Raw genomic sequence first — 19,830 nt, forward strand, 5'->3', positions numbered from 1 at the left:
GAGGATTCAAATTTGGGCTCCAAATTTAAATTACCTTTGGGTTTCCCAATGCTGGCGGTGCCACTGTCTGTCAGTGTCTTACAGACAGTGTACTATCGGTGCCACCGCCCAGTTCGGCGGTACTATCGCCCGACCTTTTGGGTTATTGGTTGGGCTTCAAATCTGGCCTAAACCAGGTCATATTCGGGCCCAATTGGCCCCTAACCAGGATATAGGATTATCCCTTGATCCTAATCGTAATTACATGCAAACTACGTAACTGAAAACATAGTCTTAAGCAAGTTTTTAATTGGCAAATGTCGAGTCTCCTTCCGGCGATCTTTCGATACACCCTCGGATTTCTTCCGGCGGACTCCTAGCAAGCTCCCGATCTTGTGGCGAGTTCAGCGAGTAGCCGAGCCTTCTCGGTGATCTTCGCGAACCTCCGACGATCTCTTCGGCGGACTTCCGAAAACTACGACAAGTCCCCGATTTCTTCTCGGTTGGTTTCGGCAGTATCTCCGACGAATCTTCGGACTTTCGAACACCCATCGAACTTGACTCCGGTAGATTTGCTTTATGTTTTCAGGCTATCGTAGTTAATCCTGCACACTTAACTCAATAATATGGATTAGATCAACTAACCAATCAATTGATTTCATCATCAAAATCCGAGATTCAACACAATCAACTATGAACATTTTGTTTGTTTTAGGTTGCATGTACTTGGGACAATTTTGGGATGCAAATCTTTGTGATGGATTTAGTCGAAAGAGTACTCGATGTGGTAGTACACATCAGGTCATCAATCACATTTCCACAATTTTATATTTTACTTCATGTTTTTAATAGATGTTGTGTTTGGGTTGGAAGCTGCAACCACTTTTGTCATGCATTTTGCACTTTTTATTGATCAACAGAATGACCAGGTCTTGTTCTTCCTTTGTTGAATGAAGTACAGCTTTACGGTATAATGTTTTGGTTTGTTGATCACTTGCGTCTAGATAAATTTTATCAGCTAATAACAATGAACTTTGTCCAAAAGCCTTTGCTGGTTAATGCTATGATCAAGTCACTTAATTTTTTAGTTATTTATGTATAAAATGGCTCATTTGTACCTTGCAGATCCATTTCATGAGGTGAAGAGAAGGGACAGGAAGAAAGAGGTATGTGTGGGCCATATTTTTTCTTGACCCTTAGTTTCTACTGTATATCAGGGTTTAGACATTTTTGTTTTTCTTCTTTAAACTATGTTATACTTTTTATTAGTTATTATCCATTGCATTTCTACAAAAATATGTTAAATTTGCATTCATGTAGTTATGTCACTTGTTTCTGAATTTATGTTCTTTTCTTTCTTTTGGGTCATGCTTTTGGTTGCTGCCCATAATTTCTCGTATGCGAACCCTTCCTTTGAAGATTTATGATGGTCCCTTATCATTTTGTCATGATGTCCATGTTTTGATTTCTATTGCATTTATATAAATTAGGCTTAAAGAGACAGGAGATCCTGTATGGTAGAATGCTGGAAATACAACTGGCCGGAGTAGTGAATGGTGGAAAAATGACACAAACTCTAGCTATGGCTGGCCATTTGTCGTTGAACACTCTGATTTTAAATGTCAAACTGTTTATGAATTTTTTATTCTGGCAACTTTATGTCGTATGCATTGGATGCTTTTGCGATGAATTTTGTTTCAGTTCTTTTAAATAGCTTGCATTCCATATTTCTATGACTTTGCCTTCATATCTTGATATTATCTGTTACAGCAATCATATGCCTTAATAATCTGTTGAAATTACATTAATTGATTCAAGCATATTATGTATAATATTTTATTTACATCACAAGTGATCTTGCTTTAAATATTTTTTTGGTACTCATTAAAGCATCCTCCATAGGCTCAGCACACAGGTTACAGAGGTTTTGCTGATACTAGAAAGCAAGTGGAGCAGAACATACCATCGGGAAAACTATATAGATTGTGGAATCAAAATTCTCATAGAGGAGGGTTTACTCGGAATTTGGTTCCTGGTAAATGCATAGTGATCTCAGGTTTTCTTATTGATTTTTTGCTATAAAGAAAGTAGGAATATTGTTGTAGGTACTCCGAGAAAGATCAATACCAACAAAATCAAGTGGATGGTATATGAGTTCCCTCTTGTTTCTTGATTGATTTAGTCATAACAGGTAGTTGTTTCTGTTTGGTTCTCTTTCAATTTTATGATCTTCATAAAAATTGAAATGTGACAATTAATGATCATTTTTTCATTACAGTTTATACTTTTTCTCTTTTGACATTTAAAGCAAAATTGTGCTATGCTACTTTGTGCTGTAAACACAAGTATCAGTTTAAAGGACTTCAACTACATTTTAGTTAGGTTTTTTTAAAGTGTAATATTCTTTATAGGATTCTATTTGAGTTCTGTGCTCTTCCATGTGTAATCCTGTTGCTTTGCTATCTCATGTCCACTAAATAGGACTCAAATTTTATGAAGGCATTCTCGATCTTCTTCATACATTGTTGTGGTAGGTCTGTATTCTAGGGGTTATTTTACTTTTCCCCAGGCCATTTATCATGAGGTGCTTCCTTAATGAAAAAAATAGAAGATGGGTTAATGTCTTTTGGCTTAGGCTTTAGAGCAGCACCTTTTCCACGAGTCCTTTTCCAGTATTAGCAAAAAGAAAGATACTTGTACTTGATTTTTCTCCCGTTCCAATTGGTTGGTATACTTCTGTATGTGGGAGTGTGTGAATATAACCTTTGGCAATATTGATTCTATTTGTACTTCTGATATGTTGTTTCTTGTCTTTTATTTGAAATATAATTAAGGATATTAACCAAAACAAAAATATATTATTTAGAGTATTTGATCATTTATTTGCAACTGTAGTTCACCATCATATTTTGCATCATGTCATAATTTGAGAGCTTTGAAACTTTTACTATTATATTTATTTATTCAAATCCTATATAGTGTACTGGACATCAAAAGAGAATCTCTGACGACAATTTTTTATTAGATGCAGGAATCAGTCACGAATTCCGCATCGTAAGGGACAACAGAGTGAGCCAAAATGTTAATAAGGATGCTTTGCAAGAAGAAAATAAGCAATTAGTTCCTGGCAATGAGCAAACTATGCCAGATGTTCCAGAGAAGAGGTATAATTATCTCATCTTTGCATTTTCTTATTTAATTCATTTTTTGCTTTGGTATCTTGGCTTGGTAATATGTTTTGCTGTCTAACAAAACAAGATATATTAGATCACTCTGGGGGTTCTCATTAATAATTTCTCCCTATAGCTCTACCAGAGTTCCCTCTGATCAAAAGCACTCTGTTTCTGCAAATTCAGACGAGTGTCTTATATCAGCATATTTTGATGAGTCCAGTCATGTACCTGATTATGTCCAAGATGAAAAGTCAAGTGGTACAAAAAGTCCATCACAACAGGACAAGTGTGAAGCAATAGCATCCGTTGTACAGAATGAAACACAGACTTCAGGGTTACCAAATAGCTTTATTGGGATGTCCTCTTCATCTTCAGATCCAGTTCATGTTCCATCTCTTGATTCTGCATCAGCTGGTAAAGTGGGGGCTATTCAGCGCGAAGTTGGAGTAGTTGGCTTTCGAAGACAGACTTCTGATCATCCTGAAAATCGTTCATCTGTTTCAAATAGCTTCCTCTCAAGTTCTTTATCAGGAAAGAATATTTGTTTCTCAGTGGAATCAACTGGACATCAGGCTTACACATCTAAGAGTCATTCACTAAACCAAATTTCTCCATCAGCCGCCGATCTGTATAGCATGTCCTTAAGCATACAATCACAGGGTTTCTACCACAATAGCAGATTACACCAACAGTCTCTGAGTCAGCAGAAAGGTATTATTTCTTACCTTGTGCGCTAAAACTTAGCTGAGGTACATGTGGTTTTTGGGTGTCATATGTCTCCACTGATGTCATATGTCTCCACTGATTGCCTATGTCCTGCCTTACCATTGAGCTGTTATGTAATATATATTTTATGCACAAAAGTCTATAATAGTTTCTTATAGTGTATGCATTCTATTAATAATAGCAAAGAGTTACCATGTATGATAATTTGCATAATCTGTTTGCAGTTCATGCACATTACATGCACAATTTCACTTGTTTAAGCAGAATCGTGATGTACTCTTACAATGAATTTGCTGTTTCAGTTAGTAAATTCTGTTATATTTAATATTTGCAAGATTGGTGAAATTGGCTTGGGATGATTTATATTGAGTCGGTAAGATTGGTCGGATCAGAATGACAAGATAAGAAATGGTCAAGACAATAATTAAAAACTTTATACTATATAGAACAGCAAAATATTTATTAAAAACAACTTTGGTAAAAATATGAGATAAACAAAATTATCGCAGACCTTTTGCACCAGTCATTCTAGTCAGGGGACTAAGACACGTTCTAGTATAATTTACCACAGCCAAGCTTCTGGGATTTTAATGAAACAATGAAGGTGGGTTCTGGTGCAGAATTTGGGCTTAATTTTGAATTTTTAGTATTCTCTGGTAAATACAATTTCTAACCAACTGAAAATTGAATTTTTTTTGTTATGCTGGTGTTGCTGTGTCCTGATGTGATTTGCTCTGTAAAGCTGTTCAGCCCATCATGAAGTGGAAGCCTAAAACTAGACCAAAACCCAATATTGTCAACAATGGTGTGCCTGGAATTACTTCAGCTTCTCCATCTTGTGCTGTTAGTTCTTGTGTCTCACGACCAGTGGGAAAAACCAGATCTGAGAAATTGTCACAAGATTGTAGTTTGGATAGTCAACATGTGATCATACCACAGCATCTTCTAGTGCCACAGTCAGAGTGCATGCAGCTGATATTTGGAAGTTTTGGTACTGGGTTTGACACATCCAAGGGGTTTGCCTCTGTTCCTCATCAATCAGGAAGTGCAGAGCAGTTGGATGACGAACCTTCTGACAGGTGTTTACACCTTCTCTTTAGTTTTTTGTTGTGGTTTTAGTGAGTTATTGCTGCTGGGTTTTAACTTTTAATTTAATAAGAAATGGAATATATCATACTATTTTCAGTATTTTTATAATGTAGATTCCACCAAGATCGTTAAAGAACTGGTAGAAAACTTAAGACACTGATCTCCTTGATGCTACTGAAATTCTTGGTTTGGTTTAATGTCTTGCAGCTTGCTTTCATTTATATTACAAATAGCATACTTATAAGAATTTTAAAGTTTGCTGGCAGTATGTTTGCACCAGTTCCAGTGGAAAATGTAATTTCTGCAGTTTGCAGGGACAGTCTGCATGACCAGTCTAGTACTTCGCCATGTGGCTCTTCTGTGTCAGCTGCAGAATCACAGGAGCCACCACCTGAAAATAATGGTTGTGTAAGTCCTCAAACTATTCAGACTTATGATGATATTAGATTGGTGGAGAGCAACAGCCCTCCTTTCAATACACAGGAAGAGCAGCAGCTACAAAATCCTCATAGCTTGCCAAGTTTCTCAGTGAGTCAATCATCACTTAAACTAATTTTAGGAGGATGAACTTTTTCTTGGTGTACTGCCTTAGATAAGTAACCCATGATTTTTTTAACATAGCCTTAAAGGTGAGAAGCAAGTGCTTCAGGACAAATACATTAGAAAATGGATAGTTATCTTCTGGTTGATTTACTGTTGTATAACTACATCTTTCTTCCTAAAAATCAAATGGAATATCTGAAGTTAGCAATCTCTTTCAATGTGAAACAGGCATATGACAACCAAAGTAGTTATGATGTCCCATTTTTCAAAACAGTAATGCAAGATAATGTACATGCTCAAGGTTCAACTTCATCATCAGAGGTACTTGTTGACCTGATTTTGTGACTGCCCTTTGCTGTATTTTGTTTTCCAAATACATATGCTGGCCATTTTATTTTATTTAGGAGAGACATCATTATATTTCTTGTACAAGTACTTTCAATATAGCAAAAAAAAGGAAAGCATATTATTCTTTTTTATTCACCATTTATGGTCACAATATCTGTATGCACTTCATTATTTTTATGGAATAAGCCTCATTACTTCATTTGTCCTTCCAGTAGTAATTTATTTTCATAGATTCTGTCCTATTAGCATTTTCAGACTTCGATCATGCTTTGCATTTTCTCCAGCAGGTCTTGAGTTTTCATGCCGCCTGTAGCAGTTTTTCTAGTTTGGCCATGGCACAGCAGCAACAACTTGTTCAGCAGCAGCAGCCGATTGTGCAGCTGTACCCACAAATTCATATGCCCCATTTTCCAAACTTTGTGCCTTATCGTCACATTATTTCTCCAGTTTATGTTCCACAAATGGCCATGCCAAACTATGCCAGCAACCCTGGGTATCCTCATCCCTCCACTGTGAATAGTTATGTTCTGATGCCTGGAGGAAGCCCACACATACTGGCAAGCAAGTGTGCAACCACACAGTATAAACCAATTGCTGCTGGCAACCCAACCGGGTGTGGAACCTACACCAATCCTGCTAGTTTTGCCATCAGTTTCCCTGGTGCTGTCAGTAACACAACAAGCCAAGAAGACTTGAACAGTGTCAAATACAAAGACAACAATGTCTTTGTTCCAAACCCACAGGTATAGTTTGAACTGCAGTTTGGTTATCTCTATTTACAATCTCAATTAAATTTGTATTATGTGCTTAAGAGCACTTATCTAGCATGAAGTGAAACCACCTAGTTTTGTTTAAAAGTCTATGCTTTACCATTATGCTTGTACATACTTTTGCTAGCGATCATTTCTTGACTGACTTTGGTTGATGCTAGTTTCCTTCGTGTAAATGCTTTCTGCTATTATGGAACTGGCATTTGAGGATTTATTCCATTTTGTTGGTTACTAAGAATTTCTTTTAGTTTTTGGTTCTTCTCTGAACATAGGATCCTCAACGTGTTCTCTTTCTTGTTGAAACTGGTTTAAGTCAATTGCAGCCGGAGACTTTGTTCTTGCAATTGTAATAGTTTTATACATACATTTACTTGATTCGAGATACACTATAACAGTGTCTGGTGTCTTTCTGCAGTTGGACACATCTGATAACTGGATTCTGACGTCACGAGAGCTTCCAAACTTACAGTCAGCACCATATTATAGCCTATCAGGGCAAGCACCACAATCAGCATTCTTGCCTGCCCATGCTGATCATGCTGCTTTTAATGCCACACGAAATACTTCTCATGTGCAGTACCCAGGCTTGTACCCTCAACCTCAGCCAACCTCCATGGTGAATTCACATCACTTGCTGCAGCAGCAGGTCCCACCAGCCATAGGTGGGAGTCTTGGACTCGGCATCGCATCTCCTGGGCCACAGGTTGGTAACCGTCAGCAGACCCAGCTTGGACACCTCAACTGGGCAGCCAAATTTTGAAGGAAGAAATCAGTTTGTTGTTAGGGCTGAAGTAGGTTTATATATGCATAAATGCATAAGTCTTGTTTGTAATGGAAAACAAGCTTTTCACATTTTAATAACTGGACAGTTTTTCTGAATCAGTAGAGCTTTACTTCTTGTTTTCTTTTCATTCTTGTATGGTCTAACTGGCAGCCAGATCACAAGACCTAATCAATTTGTACAGGCCATGGTGAACAAGCTTTGGTAATTAGACGACGAGACTTACCCTATCATACTTTGTGAAGCAAAGATGGTAAAGAATGCTAAAGATAGCATTCTTTAACCTGGCATATTCTTTTATAATTGCTATCTATTCTTTCTGATCCACAGGAAAAAGTTTGCATGTGCATCAGAATCAATAGTTTTTGAGTGTGGGTTTCAGGTCAGTTCTCTCTAGGCAGCCATTATAATGTTGGACATTTTGATATTATCTTGCCACGGCATTCTTGACATTCTTGCATCATGTCCGTATATGCTTTGCTAAAGAGACTGGAAGCTTGTAAATTTTCATGATTCATAAGTGGTTGATTATACTTTGCAAGCGAAATTTTCATGATTTTATTGTAGATCATATCCCATTTTCTTCCACATGGTCCTTTTGAATGGATTCTATGGCATTCTCTATTATTGGGTGTCTTATTTCTGAACATTACACAAGAACACGTACGTTTTTTTATAAGTGCAAAGAATGAAAACTATATGGATAGGCTGCATCGGTGGATCTCAATGGAAGGAAGAAACAATTTTAGCTATTCAGGTAGTGTTTTTAGATTTTAGAGTAGTACTTTAAAACCATATTGAAGAAGAGAGGACTAAGTAATATGCAAGAGGTCTACAAAACACTATAATTTTAGAGTACAATTATATATACAGTTGCAAGTTTTCTAAATGGATAAGGATGTTATTACAAAAGGATAAATCCTCAAATAAAGGCTAACAGAGTCAATAGATTGAGTTAATTATTGGAAAATTTAATTATTATCTGCTAGTTGATATGATTTGTTTCGTTTGTCATTGTGATGCATCAATTTTGCTGTGACATATGATCTATTTCATTTGTTATTATAGAGAATGAGTTCTCTCCTATGACTTATTGTGGATAACACGTTTCATTCAACATGTTAAATTCACAATGGAAGATGTACCATCTATCGAAATTATATTATGAATCTAACAAAAGAAGTCCTAAAATTTTTAATTTTTAAGTATTACTCGTCCAATTGAATAGGGATCAAATTCAAACTAGTACATGAACATATCAATTTGCTTCTAGTTTTTTTAGTTAATGTTCTCTAATAATATGAAATCTGCTACTCTTTCGAAACACTTGACTGATGCTTTAGTATCAGAAATGATTTGATTTAAATTTGCAGCTAAATATTCATTTCTTGACCATTGTTAAGGATATCATATATGATGTATGATACACAATTTTTCTTTTTTGGATACATGATACACAATTGAATAAGATGAATCTTATTCTTAAATTTTCATGGCTAATATAATATTGTTGAAAATGGATCATCTTGATGATTTTTATTGGACTATTTTAGTTTGAGAAAATTGGTGACCATTGAAACCGATCAGAGCTAGGTTTAAAACTGACAGAGTTGCCTGCCTCATCTTAGGATCTATCTGAGGGCTGTGAGCAAGTTGATTATCGAGGTTAGTGCTAAATAATCATATTAATTAGTGAGTTGTGACCCTTAAAATCCAAACTTGGGAATGTTCGCCAATAAAAAATAGACAATTATGAACTGACTTTGAGTTAATCCATCAAGATGTTCATAGATAGCTTGGTTTCTTTGCAACCCTAGTTGGTACTTTCTTAGGCCTGGAATAAGGTTTTTAATTTATGGTACAAAGTTTGATCTTATCGACTTGGGAATATCATGAATAGCAATTTATTACAATTATGAAAACAACAAGATTAAGGAAAGGAGGAGATGTAAAGTGAATAGATACATAAACCTCTTCTCACTGTAAGACTAAAGGAGAAAAAAAAAAGGGAAAGAATGATCATGAAAACATTTACACCATCAACGAGTCAATGCTAAACTTACCTTTTTACTGTGGGTTTTTTAAGGTGAAATTTGAGAGGTAAAATGGCAGGGACATCTAGTACTTGGTCTAGGTGGAAAAAGTGAGGAGACTTGTAGTACAGGAGCAGATAGTAGCAGCATAAGCTTTCTTGTGGACTCCAATAATTGTTTCATGACAAGAAAGTCTTGAAAAATTCTTAAGAGGATGGTTTTATTTTTCTTCTTTCCAGGTGTTGTATGTTTTAATTGTTATACACTGGGGATTTTCCTACACCAGAAAGTTCTGTTTTCTATCAAATAATATAAATGTATATGAACAAGTTATGGTTATGTAGGACAGAAGAATGATGCAGATGGAGGACACAAATAAAGAGGACAGTGACAGACTTAATTAGTCTGTCCAACTAATTACTGCTGCAAAAAAAAACATATTATTTGCAAGGAGACACTGTGAGGGACAAAACATAATATGTTTGGTCCATCAAACACTTGTCAGAACTCTTCTGTGTAGTATCTGACATCAGTACATTGATGAAATTGTAATGACTGTTTGAGCTTTTTAGAGGGACAGAGATTCCTTCAAATGTGTTACCGGTGGTTTCCTTACCTTGTGAGATGACAAGGAATCGATTCAGGTGGATCCACAGTGTCAAAAAGTTTGGTGACTTCAATTTTGACCTATTTTTTGCACATTTCAAGTTTGTCTTGTCCTGCAGAAGAAATTTTTTCTCCCAGGCTCTGCCAATTTCTGGATCTACTGTGACAAAAAAGAAACCACCTTAGAGTTATGATGTGATCCGACTATTCTTCTTCTTCTCCTCTCAATGAGGGTTCTCCAGGATAGCCAAAGTGAGGCTACTCCATGAACAATCTTTTTTGGGGCTTCAAACTCTTTATACTCTTAATCCTTCAAGAACATTGTCTGATTTCATTTGATGTACAAACTGCATAACCTTTGCCAAACACCAATCAGAATTCTTCAATGCAGGCACAATTTGTACTCATCCACCAGGTTAGTTCTTAGTCCTCTCATCAAATGAAGCTTACACACTTTTGTTCCATAATAATAATATGTATGATTTTTAATTTCAACCTTCAAAATATTCAGATTGGAAATCACACCAGCAGCTTCACTATCTTGATCAAATTTCTTCTGCAAACATCCGCTTATAAAAAAAAGCATCAGTATGATGATCTGTAGCGCCGCAGCACAAAGATGCAATTTGATTCAGCTCATATTGTTCCATGGGAAGCCTTCGTTTCAAGACCTACTGCTTCAAAAGTAGGGGTGATGACATGGACTTTCGGCACCTCATTACTTTCCAAGTAATCAATCCTCACCCGAAGCTTTTCTTAGATTCCCCACCGGCACCATGGTCGGTCGTACGTGTCACTTCTGGATTGGTCACTCCCTCTATTCCAGCAGCCCTGGGCCATGCAACACTTTGGACCTATCTTTCCGGCCTCTGAATTGTTGGAATTCCCACACCCCCAAGTAAAGTCTCTCTCTCTCACTCTCTCTCTCTTAACCTCCCTCTCTATAGTTGCTTACTTGAGGCTTTAACCTCTATAAAAGGCCACATACTGACCCTGTCTCTCCCGTGTAGAAAGATATAGAGGAGAGAGCAATGGCTAATGGTTACTACTACCAAAGCGGTCCTTACTACTACAATCCTTCTTACGCCCAATCTCCTCCCCTGCCACTCCACCTCTGCTTCTTCCTCCTCACGCTCTTCATGTTTATAGGCCTCTCATGGTACATGACCTACGAGTCGGTGTTCGAGAGCTTGTTCAACCAGATCAAGCTGCTGCTCATGGTGTCGCCGCTGCTGCTGCTTCTGGTCGTCCATTGGCTGTCGAACGACCCTCGGCGAAGGGTGTCCTTCTTTGCCCCCTTGGCGGAGAGGGACACCTTCCACCGGGACGGCGGATCCCCGTGGGGCGTCGCGCTTGCTTTGGTGCTCCTCATGTTCATGATCTCCTACCAGTCCTACTTCCACGACCGGTGGTTCCCCCTGCTAAGTCGATAATGTCGTCGTATCATCCATGGCGTGGTTGCAAGAAGAAGATGAAGAAGAAGCGGCTAGTTTTTGGAATGGTCTTTAGATACTTAGTTATGTATGTCGTTCGACTAGTAAGATGATGCTGTCTATTCTGCGTATGAATTAAGGCATAGTTCTTTGCCATCTTTACGACTTGTATCTACATGAATGCTGGAATTTGAGGAAGAGTGCATCTACTCGAATCATCGAAACAAGCTCCTACTGTTCACGGATCACTACCTTTAAGATAGTATGGTAATACGGCATGATCCGAGAAACAAAGCAATATATAGCTTCATACTAAGCAGATGATCTGGTAGAGACGACAGGAGGATTTTTGGCTTGGCTGCCTACATTAAAAGCTGTAGGGTTTCAGACAAGTATGGCAGGACTCGCACCTCGGTAACTTTTACTGGGCCATGAGGTGTGTGTTTCCATGTTGCTGACGCTTGCTGTTCTTTTGGAACACACGCACACAAGGATACAAGTCTTGAGCATGTTGATGCATCTCAGGTTCCAGGACAGCATCATGTGAGTTGGTCAGAAACAAGATGGAACTGCTATTTGTTTAGGTACGAAGCACGAAGGCTAGCTGACCTCACGGTTCATCCATGAACTGAGTTCATTAGTGATGGCCAAATGACAGCAGTGTGCTTAAGATTCATCTCATGCCTAACAAAGTACTAGGCATCTTTTCTTTGCACGGCAAATGCCCAATGAGAGTATGCCTATAGAGTCATCAGGTCACCTGTCACATTCTTATTTACAAGCATTCTATATGTGTGTCTGTGAGAGAGAGAAAGAGATGTCCCATAACTAAAGTGCTGCAGATCGATGTAAATAAGCTTAAGCAGAACAGAAATATACTTGGAAAACTCAGGTCATGGTTTCAAATGTAAAATAAGTTGGCTCACTTCTCATACATGTATGTGTGTGTATATATATATATATATATATATATATATATATGTATATATCCAAGCCACTAACAGTTATATGTATGTGTATAAACATAAATATATCCAAGCCACTAACGTATTTTTTATTTTATTTAGATGTTTAATATATCTATCCTTCCAAAGTTTGAAAATAGCATATTTGCCTCTTTAAATTTTAATATAGAATATATATATATATATATATATATATGAATTTTACTATTTTCATATCGATATATATGCTATATTTTTGAAGAGTGTTAATGTTTTTTTTGTGCTCTAGCTTAAATATTTAAATAATAGTAGATTAGAAATGAAAGTAAAGTCCCTTTTCGCATTCGTTCGCTATGGCATTGACAAAAGAATAAAACATATATGATTCTAAAATCAAAAAATAAAAATGTATGTTTGAAATAAACATTTATATGTAACCGAAAAGAATATCAATTTATTCCCATTGAAGTAAATAGAAGATTCATTAAATATATTTTCGACATGGTTTCTGATCTGATGAATTTATAGATTAACTACACTGACACATCTATAAATTTCAAACTTTGCAAGCATAATTATGCCAAACTTAATATTCTAATCAATTAAATTGGCAAGCTTACAGTGCCTTATTAAAATATATATTTTTAATATTTTTTCTTGATTTTAGAATCATATATTGTTTGATACACTGTTAAGAAACCTGTCTTAAAGATTTATAGAGTGGTTTTCTTTAAAGAAATACTTGATAATTTTAATCAACAGCATAATCTAGAACTGAAATTTGAAACTTAATCTCATTATTTTTATTGCATAGAACTGCAATGGTTAAAAGATTATTTGCGAATAATGGAAAGTAAGACATTCATTCATCAATTAGGAAGGTTTACGCATATATTTTGCTGGGAAATTTCTGTACATGGTCGATTCTCGGTGCCTCTTTCGGCACATGATGCCAAGGAGACATAAAGATGTGGATGATTGCAGCAAAAGAAAGGGGAAAAGAGCTGCCAGTGAATCCATCTACCTCAGGAGGATGTTGTACATTTATATATAGAGTGGAATGTAGATAATGAAAAGAAAGAAATGGCATCTGCTTCTCTTTTCCTTTAGGCTTGGATGGTGACCAAAGCAGGTGAGTCCTCCACTGTGCTTCCCCCACATGCCTAATCTTCATTAGCTTTATAGTGATCTGTTCTTTCATCATTATGATAAGTGAATTGGGTTCATGTCATTGGTGCTAAAGGCACCTCCTTACCTTTGATTGCGCCTAAACATAACCCCATAAAATAATAATCTTGTCATTAGAAATCATAAATAAATTTAGACCTGATTGGATTCGGGTTTGTAAATTCTGAAAACTCGATCCGCATTAGCAGTCGCATACTATGAGTTAGAACCAAAATCGAATCAGTCAATAAACGATTTATCATTTGATAAATAAATAAAATAAATTAGTGTTATGCAACAATCAGAGTGGCGCAGCGGAAGCGTGGTGGGCCCATAACCCACAGGTCCCAGGATCGAAACCTGTCTCTGATATTTTTTGAATTGATTTGACCGAGTCCCATGGCCGGACGGTGGAATGGGCTCTCGAGCCGTCCGTGTGCACCGCGGCAAGGCCATGGCGGAGTAGGTGGTGCCGGACGACGCCTACGAGCGGGCAGAGGCCCGTTTCTGGGCCAAGTCTGCCGACGACGACGTGAGCTGCCTCACCGCTTCTGCTCTCGATCGTTTGGACGTTTACTGCTGCGTTTGATTCTTCTTCTGCCGATTTAATATGCGTTGATCACTGTACTGTTCTCCGCCGTCGGGGAGGTGCAGCAGAAGGCCGTACGAGAGGTTCAAGGCTCTCGAGGGGAAGCAAGCAGTTGTTCGGCGGCGACGCCATAGGGTCCCGTGTTGGTTGCGCTCGATCGAGGAGATCGCCGGCGACCAGTCTCTGATGGCTGCCTGGTTCGATCGGCTTCTGCAAGCGGACGCGGTGAAGGAGCACACGGTGCATGTAAGATTGCGTCCATCGGGCTGCAGAAGGCTTATGTAGGAAGTCTATTGATTCGGCTGCATGCGAAATCCCACATTGGACGGCCATCCCCTATTGGTGGACGGTGTGAGCCCCACCTCTCCGACTGGTCGTCAGCGGCACGTACGGTCGGACCAATGGCGGAAGTCCACCTGGTGGAACGTCGCACGTTACCCTTCTTGTTATTATTGTTGCTGTAAATATTACTGCTATTATGGCTGTTGTTATCTTTTGTCTTCGCTGCACTTCCTTTCATCCATCCCATGAATTACCTGAGAAGATTAAGCAAAGTGGCAGACAGAACCACACAAACATAAGCTCCTCTTTATTGCTTAGTCTCTTGAAAGGGAAGGGGGAGAGAGAGAGAGAGAGAGAGAGAGAGGGGGTGGGAAGGGGTTTTGCTGCAGCCTTCTGAATCCACACCTTCTCTCTTTATCTTCCTTTCTCTCTCCTCATCCATCTAATCTCTCCTTCTCTCCCCATCCCTTTACTATGAGGATCCGGAAGAGACCCTCTCTCACCTCCCTTCCTGTCTACCCAGATCCAACCCTCCGAGTCCACCCACCAAATGGGAGACATGCATATGGATCCAGGGATGACACCGGGGAAGGATCTTTGGGAGTTCTGGAAGGGTTGCACCCGATTGGGGATCTGCCGGTGGATTCCCATGAGCCGGGGTGGGATCCTTATAGAAGCCCTGATCAGGCTCCTGCCTCTTCGGATTCATCTTTGGATTCGAGGATCAGCGGCAGCAGAGCGGCTTCTCGTCTCCTGACCACTCTTGAGCGTGCGCAGGTGCCTGCTTACCTCGACCTTCGCTTGCTTCTGTATGTCTCTGCTTGTTGGGTGCAATGTGGTGATTTATTGCAGGTGCTGAAGGAGGTGGAGGAAGAGGAGCCGACGGTGGAATCCAACAAAGGATGGAATGGCCAGGCCAATAGCAGAAAGAGGTAGGTGACTTGCCCCCTTTCCCCCTTTTAAGAATACCTCCCTTTTTGCATCACCACCGCTTGCGAGTAAAAGACATCAAAAAGGAAAAGCTTCCCATATATTTGCTGCCACTATATACCGTGCATGCACGCCAGCCTGACCAATCATGACAACCCATCCCCCATTCCAATCTAGTAATCCAAAACTCGCACACCTCTCCTCTTCCTTTTTGGTTCTGTCTACCACTTACTAGCTAGCTCGTTGCATAAGCGGGTGAGTCAAGATTCATATGTTTGATGCTCTGTGGTGCAACAATAGTTTCATGGATGAGATCTGCGCTCTGGTGTTCACTGTTCTTGTCTTCCACTTGGAGATCTCCTTGCCTCCCCAGGATCGGTGGCAGCTCGGGTGCGGTAGCATCGGGAGCAGCGTTGCTGGGGGAAATGATATCGACACAGAAGAAAACGAGAGGAGGGCGAGATGATGGACATGGGGATGGAAGACCAGAAGAGAAGATAACGGAGCAAGGGAGAAAGGCCAAGGCGAGGGCGAGAGCAAAGACTGGTCCTGCTCCAGCGAACAATAATTGCACCAGTCCTAACGATGGCGATAAAGAGCGACGCGATGGTGGGGTAGCAGTTGCGAGAGCGGGGAATGGCTCAAGTATCAAGGGGAAGAGACGGAGGAGCCCGGCGGTGCTGGTGGAGGGTTCGCGATGCAGCCGCGTCAACGGAAGAGGGTGGCGGTGCTGCCAGCAGACCCTCGTCGGCTACTCTCTCTGCGAGCACCATCTTGGGAAGGGACGGCTCAGGAGCGTGAGCAGCGTCAGAGGCCAACTGGGCACGAGTCAGCCCAAATGGAGCGTTGATGGAAAGAACGGTGTTTTATCATCGACCTCGCCACGAGAGGATGAGGAGGAAGAGGAGGAGAGGAAGACGACAGGCATGGTGAAGGCTCGATCGATCAGCAGTCTGCTCGACGACACCAACCATTCGCTGCCGTCGTCGTTGCTATCACCGCCGGCGGCGGAAGTTGAACCGATGCCATCACCATCCCCACCCCATGGCAACGAGGCCGGCGGTGAGAGTCAAAGCAATGGACAATGCAGAAGAAAGAAGGAGAACAGGACCAGTGTGTGTAGTTAGTAGATCTTGGGAATCATGATGTGATGGGTGTTCCACGCATGCAGCTCCGATTGCACTCACATCTCGTCTCCCCTGTGGTAACTATTATTCTCCATGGCAATGCTAATGACTGCTACCGGTTAATTTCTATGGTTGTGATGGGTACATTTCTTTTATGTTCCTCATGGGTATATGTGGGGTAAGTTGGCATCTCATGACCTCTGACGCCTAGACACAATTTAACCGATAGAAATGAATCGCCAGGACATGGTCGTTCAACATCGTAGTCGATGGAGTCTTTGGTCGTCCTAATGGATCGTGGTTTGGGTGGTCACAAACAAACATTTGGGGCCCATCAAATCGTCCACTTGCGGAGAATGTTTGGCTCCACCACATATAACTGCGTGAGCTCACGTCCGTTTGTTTTCTTGTTGGCTATTTGGGGCTTTGGGAAACGAGTCAAAGAGTCACATAGATTATGTTAGAGTTGATGGGACCCATAGCAAAATAAAGCCCGCCTAATTTGGTTCTGAGAAACTAAGAATTGGATGTTTCATCAGACAAAATGTGAGCTTTAACAAATGGTCAGAATCCAACAAAATCAAAAGTAAATAATAAAATATATCAGAGCCAGGTTTCGATCCTGGGACCTGTGGGTTATGGGCCCACCACGCTTCCGCTGCGCCACTCTGATTGATATGCACAATGCTGTTCAGTATTCTATATAATATATTATATCAGCGCTTAATATATAGGGTATCTTTCATTACAGCCTAAATGAAGATTGATTATTAAATAAATATATTTAATTTAAGACATCGTTCTCATTCAATCCGATGGCTAATCTTTCGTCCCATGTGCATTTTTGCTCCTCTCCGAAGACGGAACAAATGAATAAATCATTGTTTTTTTTTGTTACTACCTTGATGCTATCAACCGAATATCGATACAGTTGTTTAGAATATGTAAAGTTATTTATGTGACTATCGTGGTTGTCAAGCGAGTCGATTACTATAGGGAATGAGGTGGCCAAGATAGATACGATGTGATCTTCGTGCATCCAATATGGATTCTAATTTTCTTGAAGATCCTATATAAAGGTCGATGTTAAAGGGGGATTTCTCAACCTGATCCCTCAAACGGTAAAGTTAGCTTTTCATAAAGTAATAAAAATGAGATGGTTCAGGATTTTCCTATGCAGGCGCCAGGGATCAGTTCTTATATTTAAGAAGCTGGGGAGCCGCGGTTGATAGATAATCGATCGATATGCTCTTTTTCTGTCATTCATTATATGGAAGGTTGGTACTGATCTGTTCATTTGTTCGAGGATTATTGCCCTCGATAACTCCTAAGGTCGGTCTGTACCGTTAATCGTGGACTATTGTTCGTGACGACTAACAAATCGTCGCCCTACCATTGAGTAAGGGGGGGTGGGGTGATGACAAGGTCTTTGTCCTTTCCGTTAGCTCACTTGTAGCGTCCATCAAGCACACTTGACATTAGAATATACTCTACCATTTATTTTTATAGAAAATAATTTAAAACATGTTAAGAAGTCAACTAACATTTCATAAGAGTCGTCACTCATATAATTAAGATGTATTTTTATGCGCTCTTACTACCAATAGATTATAGACAGTTAAGATGTGATTGGATGTTCGAGGCAACCGTGAGAATGGATGAGAGAGTAAGACATGAGTTACTGTTGTACGACATGAAGAACTCACTTATATAGTTTAAACTTATTTGATAGAGACAAAAGTGGTGACTTTTTATGATGTACGAAGACGAATCACAGGAGTCACGGATATTATTGGATTTGCCCATCTACCCATGACTATGTCAACAGTGATAGCTGAGCGAGACTCGAGATCGTCGAATTTTAATTGGATTTTAGAGAATGGTCAAATAATAATTTAGCAACAAAAAAAAGAATTAATATCTCTTTTCGAACGAGAAGAAACAAGATTTTTTTTTATCATAGAGGAATAGAAAAAAATCTAATAATTAAAATATAATAGAAAATAAATGGATTATAGACATGAATATTTATCGATGGTAAGATCATACCATTGAAACCAACTCGCACTACCAAGAAAAATTATAATGTTTTAGTCTCTTTTTTAGCTATAAATAAAAAAAATAAAAAAAATAATTGCATCAAATCAAATATATAATATATTCTTACTTTTGAAAAAGATAATATTTTGATTTCTTTCATTTTTTTCAAATGTTATATCTTTTTCTATTCCTTGAATAAAATAGGAAAGTAGATTAAAATTATTTTAAATATTACCTTCGATAGAAGATAAGATTTTTCCAACTATACGGGGAAATCTACGAGGAAAATCTTTCCTCCTAATCTGTATAAATAGGAAATGAAGCTTTTTTTTTCGATAAAACTTATGTTCTTATCTTCTATTATTTTCATTAACCCATATAATATAATTTTAAACTAATTAAATTTATTTAAATAAGAGATAAATTAGATTGATCTCACATCATCTTTCATCTTAAAAAAATATCAAAAACATTTTTATAATAAAAAGCCATCAATGAATTAATTACTTATAACTAAGGGATAAATAGTGGTACAACAATAAGAACTATAGTGGGTTATCAACATCCAATGCTAAAGAAGGCTGGTCCGACCTTATCATGATGTTGGACACAGACAAATCCGACTTAATTTGGATCAAGATATTATTAATCGAGTTTGATATGAATACAAATGAAGGATTACTAAATGCATTTTTTTTTTTTTTTAGGACCAAAAAAGAAATTGTGATTTGAATCATTCTGCAACTTCTAGATATGATGCTAACACTGAGTTGCCTCAAGTCACTGCGGGACAAGGACAGCAGCTGGGACTCGGTCCTCAGCCAATCCGACGGCCGATATTTGTCGAGATGTAGATCCGTACTGTCGACCCTTCGGTCGGACGGTCGATCCTCACGACAACTACCTTGTCGTCCCAACCGCGTACCGCGTCTCGCACACAACCGAAGGCTGTGGTAGCATGTGGACTAAGTCGTTCTCTTGTTCCCCCACCTTCCTTTATAAAAGCGCTACCGCCACTGTCCCCAACAACAGGCGGCACCATCGGACCGTCGCTCCCCTCGCGTCCTAGAAGCTAATGGCATTTCCCGACGCCACCGCCACCATGCGCCGCAGGGCACCGAAGAAGGGAGAGGTATTGAAAGCCATTCTGAGAGAACTATTGTGTTCCCTGCTCAGTTTCTGCTGGTCGACAACCGGTGATGCCCCGCATGAAGCTTGCGTCGCCGCCGAATAGCTTCTCCCCTTGCTTCGGAGAGAAGAAATGCTTGTA

At 39.2% G+C, this 19,830-nt stretch overlaps 3 protein-coding genes and 1 non-coding gene across 23 annotated transcripts in view; 3 read left to right on the forward strand and 1 right to left on the reverse strand.

Moving 5' to 3' along the window:
• The window catches only part of LOC103979312 (uncharacterized), a 29,116-nt gene extending 21,577 nt beyond the window's left edge, over nt 1-7,539 (forward strand). The window contains exons 2-10 of one of the 15 annotated variants that reach the window (XM_065144488.1): nt 1,105-1,145; nt 1,882-2,014; nt 3,005-3,143; nt 3,286-3,863; nt 4,621-4,957; nt 5,234-5,495; nt 5,739-5,831; nt 6,143-6,601; nt 7,044-7,539. In XM_065144488.1, the coding sequence (XP_065000560.1) occupies nt 1,105-1,145; nt 1,882-2,014; nt 3,005-3,143; nt 3,286-3,863; nt 4,621-4,957; nt 5,234-5,495; nt 5,739-5,831; nt 6,143-6,601; nt 7,044-7,388 (2,387 nt within the window). In that variant the 3' untranslated portion in view covers nt 7,389-7,539. Of the gene's footprint in view, nt 1-1,104; nt 1,146-1,195; nt 2,015-2,084; nt 2,171-3,004; nt 3,144-3,285; nt 3,864-4,620; nt 4,958-5,233; nt 5,496-5,738; nt 5,832-6,142; nt 6,602-7,043 lie in introns of those variants that run through there. The other 14 variants (XM_065144489.1, XM_018824162.2, XM_018824164.2 and 11 more) reach the window with 14 other exon arrangements.
• A 3,540-nt stretch (nt 7,540-11,079) lies between these two features.
• On the forward strand, nt 11,080-11,481 carry LOC135632524 (uncharacterized). The gene has a single exon (XM_065141137.1). The coding sequence runs from the start codon at nt 11,080-11,082 to the stop codon at nt 11,479-11,481; it is 402 nt and encodes a 133-aa protein (XP_064997209.1).
• Nucleotides 11,482-14,815: 3,334 nt separating this feature from the next.
• Nucleotides 14,816-16,647, forward strand: LOC135632395 (uncharacterized). Of its 6 annotated transcripts, none has more exons than XM_065140944.1 (3): nt 14,816-15,240; nt 15,316-15,395; nt 15,767-16,647. In XM_065140944.1, exons 1-3 carry the CDS (start codon nt 14,938-14,940, stop codon nt 16,518-16,520), a joined length of 1,137 nt encoding a protein of 378 aa, XP_064997016.1. In that variant the 5' UTR covers nt 14,816-14,937; the 3' UTR covers nt 16,521-16,647. The 6 variants fall into 6 exon arrangements, with proteins under 6 accessions (XP_064997016.1, XP_064997015.1, XP_064997017.1 ...); XM_065140943.1 differs by having other exon boundaries at nt 15,325-15,395; nt 15,749-16,647; XM_065140945.1 differs by having other exon boundaries at nt 15,325-15,395.
• Nucleotides 16,648-17,121: 474 nt separating this feature from the next.
• Nucleotides 17,122-17,193, reverse strand: TRNAM-CAU (transfer RNA methionine (anticodon CAU)). The gene has a single exon. It is a non-coding gene; the product is annotated as a tRNA-Met (tRNA).
• Nucleotides 17,194-19,830: the final 2,637 nt, after the last annotated feature.

Source organism: Musa acuminata, chromosome BXJ3-3 (genome assembly GCF_036884655.1).
Source record: "Musa acuminata AAA Group cultivar baxijiao chromosome BXJ3-3, Cavendish_Baxijiao_AAA, whole genome shotgun sequence".
NCBI lineage: Eukaryota > Viridiplantae > Streptophyta > Magnoliopsida > Zingiberales > Musaceae > Musa > Musa acuminata.